Here is a 16,326-nt window from a genome sequence, read left to right on the forward strand (position 1 = left end):
AATTTGATAGATGCGTGAGGAACGGCGTTCCCACTTCTTCAAAATGTATCCTGAATCTTGGTTTTCAATGTCTGGCAGGCTCATCTAATCTAATCTCTACACAGTTTGACAGCATAATATTGAACATCATTGATTGATCATTTAACTCAACAAAATATGTCACTAAACGATCAATATTTTTCCCTCGTTCTTCTGTTGAAGTGTGGTTGGGACTGTTTTGCCATTAAACTGTAATTATTTTGTTATTTTGTGAGAAAATGCTTTGGAGATACCATTAAGCTAGCCATCCCTACTAACCTCTTCAGTTACGTTTCCATTGTATTCTACAGAAACAATTTCCCTCATTTCTTATGTAGCTTGCTAATAATGCGTCTTTAAAAAGCCCATAGGGCAGGCCTATTCATTAAATTATGTGGAGACTACGGCAATGATTACACTGTGTTGGTTTGAACTGTGCCTTAGATTTGATCAATTCATCATGATATTTTTAATCATTTCACAATGTCAATTTAACAGTTTAAATATTTTGTATTACGTGCACTCGACTCCTCCTTCTGATGTTGCCCCATTTGAGGACTATCATTACGTCACACGCGTAGCTCACAGCTGGTTGCCCTATAGAATTATGGGGCCAATATCTTTGTTAAATTCTGATGTGGAATGAGCTCAGTTATAACGGGAAGGCTTTAGGACCTGGAGGAGGTCGGTGCGCGCAGCACATGTTTGTAGCCTATTCATAGACAACACTTTGTTCGTCTGTAAATTGCTTTACAGCCAGCATCGGTCCTATCCAGATCATCGGCCGATGCACATATTGTTTTCCTTTAAAAAAAATTGTGTTTGTAACATTTTGAGTGGGTAGATTGAATTCGTTGTTGAGACAATATTCCAGTTGGAAACTTTGAGACTGGGGTTGGAGCGGCGAGTCCGTCCAGGATTTTCTAACGGTTTCTCGTAGTTGATCATATTTCAGGAAGTGGTTTAGGTCCTGCTCATCAGCTGTTCTACTGTATATTATGGTCGCGCTGCCGTGACATAGCCTACTTGGATTGTCCGCTCATCCCAAGCCGGTCAACATGTCAAACCGGCGGTGGACCCAGAAGTTCGCGCTGTTGACAGCACTTCATGTCATATCAATGACAACTTGTTTCTGTGGCAGCCTGCCCTTCAAGACAGCTAAAGGTAAGTTAAATCACAAAATATTACAGTTTTAACGATTTACCTTTAACGATAACCTTTGTCAAGGTTGAAATCTTAATTTGCCTAACACGCCCCTTATGCGATGTGGTACAATGTTTTGAGCTTTATGGAGAAGGTTTACATGGGAAGAGTTATAAAAAGCATTTTAGGTTTTTTTTTACCCTGTGTGTGATGGGATGCTAATCAAGTTGCTCGTGTTTAGCGTATGAGCAACTTGATAGCTTGATACCGTTTCCCAATTATGTTTTTTCACAATATATTATGCTCCACTGCAGGCTATTGCACGGTGCAGTTAAGACTGTTGTATTACACGAGTAGCCTACACATTGCCAAGAATGAGTGAAGGTGCTGGATTTCTTCCCGGAAAATAAATCAGTTCATCGGTTTGCGAGCTTTTAGATTGTTTTTTGATCACCATGATTATCACGATCACCTTCGTCTTGGGTGAATAATACATGGCACATCGTGGTAATGAAAATGCGATGTACATCAACATTTCCTCATTAAAGCTCCTCAAATTGTTGACATTTCTGTATATCTTAATTGCTGCATGAAGGGGAGCAGGTCTCCAGGTCGATGTCAAGAACCTGGAAATGAATCATGGGAATTAAAAAGCTAATGTAACATTCAAAGCTAATGAGGTAAAGTTTAGGTGTAGTTGGACTGCATAAGTCACCTCAGGACAAATCATTTTGTGTTGCATAAAATGTGCACTAAAGCACCAAAAGTTGGTAAAGGCTATTTAAAAAGGATCGGAACAACATAATGACTACGGATGATGTAGGTGTGGATGTAAGGATGAGATGGACAGAGCGTTTGACGTGAGCTTCAGCCTGTGTTGGAGATGGAGGGAGAGTTCGTTTAAAAGTGCTGTCACAGCAGGGTGCGAGACGAGGTGACCACCCCACAGGGGCGTAGGCCTGTCTACGGAAAATAGCTCCCATGGCAAGCACTGAAATTGCACCCCTGTACAAACATTTGACACCCATCTCTCAGATAGCTTAATCATAATATCAGCTCAAAATACAGGACCCAAATATCGCCACCAAGCGTTAATAAGCGCTGACAAGTACGGGACGTACAGATCTCATAGCCTACTCCATACGGAAGAGCATCGCCAAGTAATACCTGACATGATAAAACATGTAGTCTTTGCACTTAAGGATACGACCTCGGTCGTTTTAGTGTGTTAAGGAAATATGTCTGCAAGTCTTTTTTCCACTATTGCAGGACGGCTTGTCTAACTTTACTAGAAACTGCTCAGTGGCGCCCCCCTTCAAGTGGCGCCCAGGGCACGTGCCAGACCTGCCATGAATCAGTGAAGTCTCTCAACTTGATGTTCTGGTCACTATGCTTTTATTGGAATGTGACTATGCATTAATGTGTTGACTAAACTCTCCTATTCACTGAGATGAAGACCCACCATAGATAGCAACTGAGCCAGTTGTGCCAAATCAGACTCAGAGCCATTCCACAGCCCACTCATTTGGTGCTTGTGAATGAATGAGAGGGGGACGGATACACCAGGGTATAAAAGGTTATGTAGTGTGCCATTAAACAGAGACTCCACTTAAGTACTGTGGGAAGTGCATCTTCCCATCATATACCCCATTGTGAAAAAGGACAAAGACTCAGTGGGAACCTTTACCTGGCGGGAGTCATTAGAAGACCAACTGAGCCAAAAAGCCCTGGAGGTTTCCATGTGAACAGGTGCTCCAAAGGGCTGCCGTGTTTCCAAATTCAAGCCGGATGAGATTGTGCCGTGAAAACAGCATGGCGTCCCTTGTAAGAGTTCAAGGAGAGTGGGGAAATTAGTGCAAATCACCAGTGCTCAGCCTTTACGAGCATGTGTGTGCAGCATGCTCTTAAAAGTATATTTCTTTAATGGCTGTGATTGACCATTTAGGTCACAATGACTCAAACAATCCTGCTCTGCATGTGATGCTGTCGGTATGCATCTTTAAGGCAGCTCAGCCGGGAGCGTTGCTGGCAGCTCGTCGCTGGGTCATCTTTCCATGTTCCGCTCTCCCTTGTTCTCTCTGAGAGGAGACTCTAAAAGATTTCTGTCGACAGTTGACACAGTTTGTGTCCATCTTCATTTCCAGGCCAGCCTTTACATCATCTGTCAGCTTGCATACTCACTCCCACTTCTCTCTTTTCCCCTCTCTCTCTCTCTCTCTTTTCCTCTCTCTCTCTCTCTCTCTCTCTCTCTCTCTTTTCTCTCATTGTTTCTCACCCTGTGCTTGGAGGACTTTGTGTTGATTGAGCACAGGCTGATACAACTTGAGCAAAGCTCAAATCTGGCTGTTTCCTCTCTCAGCCAGTGTCTCCAACAGCTGTTTAAATTCAGCTCCCTGACTGAGACTAAGGAATCCTCCAGCCAGCGGAGCATGGAGGAAAGGAGACCACTGTTCTGCTGGATTGTCTCATCTGAGCAGATAATCTTACATGGGGGCTTCTGCCGCCCAGATGGCCTTTTTATATGTGGTCTGGAGAAGAGCTTGAGCTGCCATGAGATGCAGGCCCAAGTTTGAATGTGTTACAGCTGGACTTCTTTTAACCCCTCAGCCCCCTACTGACCTCTTGCAGGGTCTCAAGATGCACCCTGGGATGGGGTCAGGGGGCAGTGCATTCCTACTAGCCCGTCTCTGTCACCACTTAGACGGCTCATCTTGCTTAAATCTCGTCAGTGCCTGGTAGTAGTTAAAACTGAAAGGTCATGATGGTCCCACTGATCCCAACTCTATTCTAGGGTAAGGCTCCCCACATGAGAAAGCTCTGGGGCCACAAGGCAAAACTACTCTGGTCCCTAGAGAAACAACTTACATTTCTATACGTTATGTGTTAAATTCATTCTTAGTGTTAGAACTTTAACTTACATATCACATAGGTTGTGTATTAGTACATTCATTAGTAAAACAGGTAAATGGCATATATTTGTAGTTTCTGAAAACTGGATGTATTGAAGTAGATAAATGACAATAACAAATGTACCAACTATCATTTTGTGTTGACATGAGTGTGGGGATGGATATCTATTGAATGAATTGGACTGCATGTCCGTTTAATTTGGTATAATTCTGTCATCTTGAAACACAGCACTGTTCACTCACCACTAACTCAGTGAGTGTATGAATTTTCTCCTCTGTTGATAAATCATGCAAATATAACTTGCCATAATGACTTACCATAACTGTTTGCATGGTCACGCTGAGTGCTGGCCCATTTTGGTATATCTATTGTTCTTTAAAAGAGCAGACAGATTGCTATTCACCTTGGCAAAGGCAGATTTGTCTTGCCGTAGCCTCTTTTTCTCACTCAGCAGCTCTGTCTCTCGCCATTTAAGGTTTTGGAAGTCGTGCATGGATCCCATTGATTTTGGCATGGCAGCAGTTGAGTTGAGCTGCTGATGAGGGCTCATCATGGGCTGCCTCCACACACTGGAAGTGTAAATGGGGGTTTTGGCTGCTGATGTATTTGCTCTGTTTCAATAGAAATAGGCATGATGATTGTAATTGGACCAGTGGCCACAGCTTCAACAGCAGGCCAAATGTGTTTCACAGGATACATATTGAGTAGTGTTGCTGAAGGCTTCCATCTCCAAAGGGTTCCCATGGCTCATGTCAGTCCGTGACCTTTTAATAGGCTCTATAAACACCAATAAAGCACTGGTGGGAAGAGGTCAGGTCAAGCTGCTATTTAGAATAATACATTTTTTCATTAGACTAGAAGTATAGCATCAAAGTAATGGCCCTTGTATAAATATGAGACGGATGTCTCCTCCATTTCTCAGCAGTCAGATCGGTAAGTGCAGGAGCAGGAGCAGGAGCTCTGTGATTCATGCCTCCATCTCCTCTTTGTCTTTGTCTCTCCATGAGGATGTGTGTATTTCCATCGTGCAGCGGTAAGAAATCACATATCATTGAGCATTTTAGGCTAAAGGGAGCCCCCACCCCCCCACCCCTCCTCCTTTCCCTCCTCTCTTTTCTTCATCTGTCTATCTCTCTCTCCATCTTTTTCTCTGTCTCTGTCTTTGAAAGTTGCAGAGGGATTTGTGTTTGGCTGGAGTCTATGGCTTGTGCTCCCTCCAGGTCAGTGTGTGTGTGTGTGTGTGTGTGTGTGTGTGTGTGTGTGTGTGTGTGTGTGTGTGTGTGTGTGTGTGTGTGTGTGTGTGTGTGTGTGTGTGTGTGTGTGTGTGTGTGTGTGTGTGTGTGTGTGTGTGTGTGTGTGTGTAAACCTCAGGTGTCCCCAAGCAGGTAATCCATCATCCATCCATGTGCACGGTGTCCCGTCCGCGGGCGGGGTGTCCTGTCAGTAATGCAACCGCTTACAGCAGAGCAGCAGCACAGTGGGCCTCAAACCAAGAGCCAGCAGGAAGGCTTTCTTTCTCCAGCATGGGAGTGGCGTGTGCTCAGATTGCTCAATGTGCTCAAAGTCTGATAACCTTCTTCCCACTTTCACAACAATCATCACATCTCCATTTTTACATCACTCAACACTTATTTGGTGTTAAACTCTCCTCTCTGTCTTTCTCTTGCATCTCACTAATCACACACACACACACACACAGACACCCTCACTCACTCACTCTCACTCACACACACACACACACACACACACACACACACACACACACACACACACACACACACACACACACACACACAGACACCCTCACTCACTCACTCACTCTCACTCCTACACAGACACACACACACACTCACACAGACACACACAGACACACACACTCTCACTTCTACACACACACACACACACACACACACACACACACACACACACACACACACACACACTCACTCTCTCTCACTCAGTTTTCACAGTCTCTTTTCATTTCATCTCTTCTCAACCAGCTTTATTGGCATGGCTATACTATCTTCAGTACATCAGTATCAGCCGAAGCTCATTACTTTTGTGACATCAAATGATAAAAGCCTGCCCAGGAAAAACAAAAATACACATTAAGGGAACAGGGAAACTAATAAGCAAAACACCTAGCATATAATGTCAAGGTCATTTGAGATAGAAGAGCCTCCCTATCTCTCTGTCTTTGTTTCTGTTTTTGTCTCCTCCACACTCCCTACCTGGCTGACCCATGATAACCTCTGAGGTTATCTGAGTTGAGCTGCTCTGGCTCTGTCTCTGGCTCTGGCTCTCCTCACCAACACCCGGTGCCACTGCAGCACGGAGGCAGGTCAGCCCGCCCACCCACACATACCTGTGGGCGGGTGGTCCTCAGCCTGACAGCCTGCTCCTCCTGCTTCCCCTCGCTCCGCTCTCCAATAGGCTGCTCCTCTTGGCTGGGTCTGTGCCAAAAGAAAAATGCCATCTCTGGCCAGATCACTCTAACCTTTTCAGTGTGAATTTGTCATGGGGTGTTTCAGCAAACTGTCCCTGTTTGACTTTATGTGCGCTCGCTAAATTCAAAGAGCTTTCTCCAGTCGGTATTTATGGCCAAACACATCTAGTCTGGTAGAGCCAGCAGACACACATTCACTTGGTGAATAATCCCAGCAGACCAGGGAGCAGGCAGAGCCAGGCTAACCCCCTTCTGCCCTGGACGTTTATGATACTATACCTCAGTGGAGATCAGTCTAGTGTGACAGTTTGACATTATCTCACTTATTTCTCCTTCTCAGTGGAGTCCAGGGCTCTTGAGTGCTGTGTTCCTCCCTGAGGGCTGGAGATGGCCATAAAGTGATCCCGTTCTTCCCCTCTGCAGTGGAAATGACACGTTGTCATTTCAAGCCTGAGCGGAATGGTTGACGTGGACAACACAGCTGCGATAGATGCACAGGATTTATGGGATGAAGGGCTCTCCCCCGCTCTTTGAGTCGTTGCCAGAGCCATGTGCTTCCTTTGACCATACCGAGCCATGCCAGCCTGAGAACCAAAGCCTCTCGGAAGCTAACGTGGCACACATTTGCTGCACTCGCTTCAGCCAGGGACCTGGGCACTGTGCCAGGTCACCAAGAGCACTTACCCAAAGGGGTGACACAGTTCTGTGAAGTGGCATCACGCATTGCCTAGAACCGGAGAACATCACATAGTCTATTGTCTCTCTGACCCTGTGCCCCACTCAACCAGCGACAGGATGTGTGAGGCCTCATCTCTTTCCCGTATGCAAGCGCTGAACAACTGCGTCAGAGACCGGAGAGAGGATGACTGGACAAAGAGAGAGGGGGAAAAGGAAAAAGGAGAGCTGAGGAGGACAGAAGAGCACAGAAGAATGACATAATGATTCATAGTTGACCACTAGAGGGACCAATTATGTACTTCAGCTCACGTTTAAACTCTTAAGGGGTACTGTTTTATATGTTATTTAGAGTTTTTTTTCTCCACTTAAACTAATCATTTGCTTCAAAACCTCTCAATGCCCGGAAGGAAGAATGAATTGCGCAGATTTGAGGCCAGGCATCATTTGGAGCAAGCCTCCCCTCCCTCAGGCCACCGGACGCTGGGCTACAGCACAGAGTGAGAGCCCCTGCTCTGGAAGTGGAACGTGACTCCATTCCCCCTCCGTTTCCGCTCTCAGTCCCATCGGACAATTGAGGGGGTGGAGGTTGGGGGGCTGGGGGCACAAGATGGAGGGATCTCCCCTTCTCTCGCTCGCACCACTCCAAGGGAAACGGGGAGGTCTTCCTGCGCCCTGTGTTAGGTTACCAGTGATGTCACCACCAGGCCTGATGGCTTCCTACAGGGACTTGCAGACTGTTTACCCAGGGTCCCCTTACTGGCTGAGCTGTTTGGGATGGAGGAAGGCCAACATTAACACCCACACGCCCACTGGATTTACCCCTGCAGTGCTCCTCCCCTCCCCTCCTCACATCCTCACTCCACACGGCCAAGGAAGAGCAGATTAGGCAGAGGAACAACAAATGATAAAGGCCCACTAAACCCTGCTATTGATTTGTGTGTTTTTGTATGGATGGGGGAGCAGTGAAGGAGAATGTGTGGTGCTTTCTTCAGTACGGACGATATGAATGGAAACGTTTTCAGGAAGTTACTATTTAAAGATACATACTTCATTAATGAATGATAATTGCCACATACCCCCTAAGTGATTCAGGCCAGTCTGCTTTGAAAATAGTAGGTCACTTAATGATATTCATCAAAATATCAACACGGATCACGATCTAGACGATGGAGCATTAAAATGCATCAGCTTGTTTTCAACATCATGGGTTTATTTTACTCCTTCGGTTTTAGACACTAATGTGCTGTTTATAAAACAGATGTTCCCTAATGAGGCAACAGTACAGTACCATAGCTTGGAGTCACACTCTGCATTATAGATCCGTGAATGAATTTGCAGAAAGGGAACTGTCAAATAGCATCCATCAGGGTGTAAAACTGGGTGAAACTGTCAAATCTGAACCATACACTTCACATAGGTAGTCCATCTACATCCTCCCCTCTCCTTCTCAGAGACATTTGTTTTCAATGCAGAGTCGTTCATCCATGGCTGACTGTGCCATGATTAGATCAGTATGCTCTCATTAAAACCATTCCTCCTCTTCCGCCTATCTAAGGTCTCTGTTTGAACCCCAGGCTCTCCCATCCATACCCGAATCAAAAAGATGCTGGAATCGAGACTCTCTCTAGCTTCTACTGCCAACTCCTGTTTCTTTCTTCCTCTTTCAACCTCTCCCTCTCTCTCACACTATTTTTTTCCCTCAAGAGTTTCTCTTTTTTCCTGTCATGTCAGAGGAATCACTCTTGTCACTGTAGGGAGTAGCTTTCCTCCTAGCTAATCTAATGCTCCTCAGCGGGGTGACTTCTGGAGAACAAACTCCAGCACTGCTATGCCAGGGGCTGACTTGGGCAGTGAAAGCTGACCCTGTACAGTCCCCGTGTGGGCATGTGAAGGGCACGCACCCCCTTCCACAGATGCCCAGTGGGAGCTCGCTGTCATCAAATGGGGATGAAAGCCACTGAATTCCAGTTGTAGTGAGAGTAAAAAAAACGGAGCCTGAAATTATTCTGAGCCTGCTGACAGGGAGAGAAAGAAGGTACTGGTAACCGTAGGACTTTGGGTCTAAGACACGACTAATTTAGTCCCATCCCATACAGTGAAGCTTCTGGAAGCGATAACACAGAACTGTTTCACAGTCACAAGCTTCAGAAGTAAGTGGACACACTTTAGCCCTTTTCACAGCTCTGAAGTAATGAACAGTTCTCTTTTGAAGGTGTGTTGATAAAAGTGCTCCGGTGGTCACACCATGTCAAGAATACCTAGAGTCAGGTTCTTTATGTTCCACTGTTATCATCAGCTGACTGATTACTAGGCTCCCAGGATACTGCCTGTGTCAACAGGAGTCCCCCTGAGCATCAGATCATTACACACTGAGCTCAGACATGACACCGTACGCCTCTGTTCAGGCGAGGATTAAAATGTATTCCAGTGATGGATGGAACATCAGAGGGGTGCCATAATGTCAGTCACGTTTATGTAACTGGTAAAGTCTTATAACTGCTTCATTTAAGTGAGAATTTAACACCGCAGTTACATGTCGTAGAAACAGAATGATTGTCATAGTCTCACTGAAGCTAAAATTAAGCTTCACAGAGATGAAACACTCTTATTTCGGGGGCCTTTTAAAAATGTGTTTGTTCTGTAATGGAACACACACATACAAACACGCAGACACACACTCATGCTTTATTGATATTATTGAAGAAATATAAATAGACCATCTGAAGCTCTTCCCAATGCAGTGGTTGTGCACAGCGCCAGTCATTGCTTTGGAAATCTTTATTAAGACTTGTGTTTACACGCGCCTTTATTGAGCATGTTAATAAGCTGTGGTGCCCGTTTTATCACTCCCTTATTGCATCTGGTAGCTTTTTCTGCTGCTTTCTAGCTCACTAAGGCTATTAGACACCTCCACCACAGCCCCTACACTTTTGAAAAAGGCTGGCGTAAGAGGCAGAAATAGAGTTGTGGCATGTCTCCCTCCCATAAGAGTGTTTACAAGAGAGAAATAAAACTGCTATTAGGGCCAAGTTAACAAAGACAAGCATTGAGGACAGCCCTTAATACACAGGAAAAACGATTTGCCATGGTTGTGAACCTTGTCTTCAAAGGGTGGCATCGGAACGAAACGGTTGACAACGTGATGGTGATTCCATCTGTGCGCTGAAATTCCCTCGTAAAAAGCGACGACCTCGCTCTCACCCTCACTGGCCCAGCAGGCCAAGTCTGAGCCGTTTTAGATGGTTCTGTTTGTTTTGTTCGACAGTTTAGTCTTGGTTGAAGAGTATCCACCCAGTGCATCTCTCCATCTGCGTTTCGGAGTGTCAGCGTGTGTATTTATCTCAGACGTGAGCGCTGTTCTGTCTTCCACATGCCTGGTTTCTGTCAGGGTCTGGCCAGGCGGCCCTCAGTAGAGTCGGGGTTTCTGGCTGTGGGGCTGTTGAAGAGGTGATGATCACCAGCCCACCAGTGTGAAGGGTGTCCCAAGACGGAGGTCTCTGAAATAATGTGTTTCTCACTTGCAAAAGAGACAAGATAACACACACCTGCACACTCACACACAACTTGGCAGATACTACTGTCTTATGTTTTCTTTTTGGACCCAACCATTTAAGCTGCTTTGGAGCAAAGACCTCTGAGCTCGAGAAGAGTGGATGTAAGCTATTCTGCAGCTCACGTTTCCTTACATAAACACACACACACAACCACACAAACACACACTGTACAAAGACACTGTACAAAGACACAAGCATGTCATCCTATTTAGAAGAGGTTGGCTGTGCTACAGAGAACAAACAACAACAAGCTCTCCAATGTTTGAGCAGACAATGATGAACACTGAACGGAAAGGCAACTAAAGCGAGGTGCCAGTAACTTCTCAGGGTTTGGATAAGAGGCTGGATTTCCGGCAGAGACAATCCACTCTCTGCTTTGTTTGGAAATGCTCTTGACCCTAGTCCTGCAGTATTGGTTTATCACTCACTCCTGCTGGATCTGCACTGTTGGAGTTTCAGGCTTGTGCATGCATGCATAGGGGGCTTCTCTCTCCTCTGGGCTCTGTCACATGGCAGGATGGAGAAACTGAGGACCATCTGGGCCTCTGAGGGACAGGCAGCTGGCAGAGGTCCTCTAGCACTGAACCAAGGACGTACGGGAGAGGAGAGGGATTTGTTTGGGTGAGATAGTGAGCAAGACCTCTCGCTGCCTGGCTTCCAAAAGGCACCACAAAGAATCACAAAGTCTCTGTAGCTGCATGAAGTGAAGCAAGAATAGTGGGGAAAGAGCTTTGAGCTCTTAAAGCGAGATGCGGTTCAATCCACGTTCCTGGGCACTGAGCAAGGCTTGTCATGACAGTGAGGAAGATAGAAAGAAGGAGAGGAAGAAGGAGCGGAGCTTTGGCTGATCAGGCTTCCTATTTAAGAGTTTTATGGAAATTAGCCTTGGAGAGAGAAGGGGAGGGGGAGATCAGAATAGACAGAGTGGAGGGAATGGGTTTCCATGGAGACTGACATTTCTTGTCCCCTGATGTCTGAAAGCATTGATTAGTGAAGTTGTAGCCATGGCGTTGCAGTCTTAAAGATGGGCTTTTGTTGGCAAGGGATGGAAACTGCAGAAGAAAGCAGATGTTGTGAGGAGGCTTAAATGCATCCCATCTGACCCCAGACTCCAATTTCTAAATATTTTCCCCTTTGTGCCTGAGAATCTGAGATACCAGTTCAAACAGTCATGGAGCAACCTAGTCACCAACTACCTTATTTGGGATTTTTTCACAGCTCAATTGATACAAAATTGACCTGCTTTGATTGAGTGTGTGCTTTGAAGTATTTGTTCCTGAATAATAGATGAAATAGAATGAGTTGAAACCGCAAAGGGGAAGCGGGGAAGAGAGGACAGACAAATGATTTTGACTTGCTCTGATTTTGTTTGAAATCCTGTTTCTGCTTTGTTTAATAGAGTCACCTGGCCCTGCTGGTCCCACCCGTCAGCAAAGCCCCATCTCTCCACCTCACCACCCTCAGACCACAGAGCCTCTTCTGCTCATAGGCGGACAGCGGAGACCCATCACCCACCTCCCATCATTGGTAGGTCTACATCTGATTTTCTTTATGTCAGGCAAAAAGAGATGTATCTGAATACAGTTCAGAAATGCACTGAACAGGAAATATACATAAGTAATTAAGTAATTACCTACAGGTTTATGTATGCTTATGTTTATATATTGATCCATCCATTCATGGTGTGTTAGGTATAATCTGGGGCAGTTATTTATGTATATGGAGTTAAACAATAAAATCACATGAACACTGTCAACAACTGCTTGTCAGGACAACTGTGTCAGGGTTGTCAGTACCAGTGTGAAAACAGGAGATGACAGAGAGACATTCTCCTGCGAGTCCAAATATTTGGTCTGGGCTCGGCGTGGAAACTCAACTCAGGATCGGTGTCTGCTCGTGTGCAGAAGCCCCCTGGTTGGTGCTGGAAAAATAGGGTTTGGAAAGTGGCAGGTCCAGCGGATGAATCAAAAAATTTTACCTCAACACATTTCAAACATGGGAGACTGTACAGTCAGGGCATGTTTGCCTCCTGAAAGCGAGAGGAGAAATAGAAGCAGGAGCAGGAGAGACAGAGAGGGCTGAGAATGTCAATGAAATGTTAGAAATTCAAGATCTCTCGGCTGTATTTGGAAAAACCCATGCCAGACATGGATTTCTGAAGAAAAAAAAAAAGAAGTAGAACAGAAAGACAAAAAGGTGCTTGCAGCTGCCAGCCATGTTTAAAACATTTCTCAGGTTTCCTCGAGCTGTTATAGAGTCTATTCACAAGTTAATTCTTTTTTCCTGGCATGCCCCAACAGAAAGGTGTGTGTTTCCCTGGGAGGCACACGACTGCATAAACCCTTCGGCCTTGCACATGTAATATTTCTTCTGTACTCAGGAAAGAAAAATTACAAAAGCAAAATCCTTTTGGCATGTTCACGAAAGGATTGGAAGTCATTTGCACTGACCAGCAATTCGTCTGCATGGGTTTCCTGATGTGAATAGATCTCAGCCAACGTGGGGATTGGAGTCCTGTATAGATAAAAAGCACTTATGTGGTCCAGCGACTTTTCAAATTGGCTCCATGTGTCTTCAGTGGAGGGGGAACCAAAAGGCCCATGATGCAGCGCCCTGCTTGTAATCAAAGTCAGCACATGTGCCACAGTAAACAAGGATCTGTTTGCGAAACTTCTGCTCTTAGGCATTTTGTTGCACATTTCCCCCCCGATGTAGTGTTTTCACAGCGCGGTTATTAAAACAACATGCCAGTTGTGCCGAACACAGTGTATGTGTGCAGGGCCTATAGCAGGGGGCGCCCGATGCGTGAGGACCACCCAGACATGTGAGGGGGAACTTGGCAGCAGGGGCGCCAGCACAGGGGGCTCAAGAGGAGCCAAGATGAGAGGCACTTTGGGGTTCCCCTTGTGCAACATGATAATGATGAGATGTGCGCGGGTGGACGGAAGGAAGGCCCGGACGGCCTCTCCTCTCCTTCTCTCCCTCCTCTCCTCTCCTCTCCTCTCCTCTCCTCTCCCCTCCTCTCCCCTCCCCTCCTCTCCTCTCCTCTCCTCTCCTCTCCTCTCCACACAGCGTTTGTTTAGTCCTGCTGGCCGCAGCACTGAACCTGGCCCACTGGCCAATGACCTGATCCTCTCCAGGGGTGCACTGAGCCCCAAAGCTCACTTCCTCTTTCTGAGTCCATGTGTGTGTGTGTGTGTGGTCTTCAGTGTGTGTGTGTCTCTCTCTGTGTGTGTGTGTGTGTCTAAAACCTATGTGTTCGTGAATGTGGAGGCATTCCATATGTTTGTGTTCCTCTTTGACTAAAGAGTGTGAGTGTGTGTGTTTGAGTGTATGAAGGTGTGTATCTTTGCCTATCCTTTTGTGTTTCTCCACGTGTATATTTATATATGTGTGTGTGTGTGTGTGTGTGTGTGTGTGTGTGTGTGTGTGTGTGTGTGTGTGTGTGTGTGTGTGTGTGTGTGTGTGTGTGTGACTGAAATGATGGATGCCTTGTTGTTAGTGCTGTCAGCCGATTGAAAAAAATAACGATTTAATCGTACAATTGCTGTGATTAATCGTGATTAATTGCTTTTCTTCTCAAGACTGAAGCTTGTAATAATGGATATTTAAATGTACAATCATTGAATTAATCATCACAAAGAAAGAATATTTAAATTCAAATACAGTTGTTTAATAGCATCTCTTAAACTTTGAACACAGACTGAGACCTGTCCTTAGCTACTCCACTGGGTTGAAGAGCTCATCTAGGCTAGGCTGCCTATCTAGCCAACTGCCTGTTTTTTGATTATTCAGAAGATCCCCAATGAAGAGTAGCAACAATGAAAAGTACCAAGCAGCTACTGGTGGCATGGAACAAGCCTCAGCATTACAGGCCTAGTAACGTAGTTCTGAGAGAGAACTTAGGTCTGATCCGCAAGCTGCCTTTCCAGCATCTGGTCAGAGACATCACTCAGGACTTCAAGACTGATCTGTGCTTCCAGAGCTCTGTTGTCATAGCTCTTCAGGAGCCAGTGAGGCTTACCTAGTTGGTCTGTTCGCGGACACTGTTCTGAATCTGTGCGCCAATCCAGAGAGTCACCATCATGCCCAAGGACATCCAGCTGGCTTGTCTCATCCCTGGCGAGCATGCTTAAATTCTCAACAAATAACAAAACCAATAACAAAAACAAAACCCATTGTGTTAATTAAAAAAACTTTTTTTTTTGTATTTGAAATGAATCACTAAAAAATTTACATGTTCATTTTGGCAGCACTACTTTTTTATCATTCCCTTTCACAGTACGGTTAGATGCTAAGCCCCCACGTACAAAGCCATAAGTCAGGCGCTGAGAGCCTCGAGTTGAAAATGGATTAATGTCACTTGGAATTGAAACATAAAGCTAATCCCCGTGAGCCACGACGCTAAGACAGTGGGAGAGATTGTGTGCGGCTTGTAAAACAACTTGACTGTGCGTTCATCACTCCTCCTCACAGAGCTCACTTAAAGCTGGCACTGTGCTCCCCGTCGTGCTCCCAAGCCCCGAGATGAGGTGCCTTCTGGAGGGCTCGTGGCTCGGTGGGATGCCTGTCTTCAGCGTGCGTCTGTGTGTGATCTCTGTCTGCTTTCATCAAACAGCAGCATCTCATTAGACAGTGACTGACATGAAAACCATTCGTTGTTTTGCGCACCCAAATGAATTGTGTAATGAAAGAAGAAAGAAAGGTTGATGCCGAGGATAACGTCTGTGATGAATGGCTCCTGTGAGTTTACTCACACTATCTCTTCCCCTCCATTTCTCCACCTTTTTCTGTGTCTCTCAATCTCTCTTTTTACTTCTCTCTCTCTCTCCCTCTCTCTCTCTCTCTCTCTCTCTCTCTCTCAGGGTCATCCCGCATCCCTGCAGGTCCTGGTGGAGGCCGAAGGTGAGCAGCTGCTGCTCCGGCTGGAGAGGAATGAGTAAGTCTCCCCCTCATTCTGTGCTCGTGTCTGCTCTGGCCCCTGGTTCTGTGCTCATGGCTGCTCTGGCCCCTGGTTCTGTGCTTGTGGCTGCTCTGGCCCCTGGTTCTGTGCTCGTGTCTGCTCTGGCCCCTGGTTCTGTGCTCGTGTCTGCTCTGGCCCCTGGCCCCTGGTTCTGTGCTCGTGGCTGCTCTGGCCCCTGGTTCTGAGTGGCACAGAAGCGCTCTGGACCGCAAATCAGTGACATATGCAGGGGTCCCGGGGGCCATGGTCATGGCGAGCGATGTGGCTGAGCGTGCCGTGCCGCCATGACAGAGCAAACACTTTTTTCACACCACAGATACAGACAGCATCTCAGCTTAGGATGTACGTGACCAATGTCCTGAAACAAAGGCCTGGAAGACAAGTGTCCTCATTCAAATCCCACCACAGCTCTGACAAGAACCAGCACTAATAGGAAACTGCTGGATGGCTGGGGAATAGAATGAGACTTTCTTGCGTGCCGTTTTGTGGGTGTCAGTCCATATGGATGCCAGAATATGTACTGAAGCTAATGTTGCTAGACAGTAGCTCTTTGCCTGGCCTTTAGAAACGACTTGTTTATTCCATGTAAATAGGGGCATGCCACAAGCTATAAA

The 16,326-nt window shown here is 46.1% G+C and overlaps 1 protein-coding gene across 1 annotated transcript in view; it reads left to right on the plus strand.

The window, feature by feature from the left end:
* The first annotated feature begins 653 nt into the window (after positions 1-653).
* Positions 654-16,326, plus strand: part of LOC105903289 (disintegrin and metalloproteinase domain-containing protein 12) — a 74,630-nt gene continuing 58,957 nt past the window's right edge. Inside the window, exons 1-3 of the mRNA XM_031561158.2 lie at positions 654-1,182; positions 12,149-12,276; positions 15,615-15,688. Of these exons, the coding sequence (XP_031417018.1) occupies positions 1,077-1,182; positions 12,149-12,276; positions 15,615-15,688 (308 nt within the window). The 5' untranslated portion in view covers positions 654-1,076. The remainder of the gene's footprint in view (positions 1,183-12,148; positions 12,277-15,614; positions 15,689-16,326) is intronic.

This window comes from Clupea harengus, chromosome 23 (assembly GCF_900700415.2).
Source record: "Clupea harengus chromosome 23, Ch_v2.0.2, whole genome shotgun sequence".
Lineage (NCBI taxonomy): Eukaryota > Metazoa > Chordata > Actinopteri > Clupeiformes > Clupeidae > Clupea > Clupea harengus.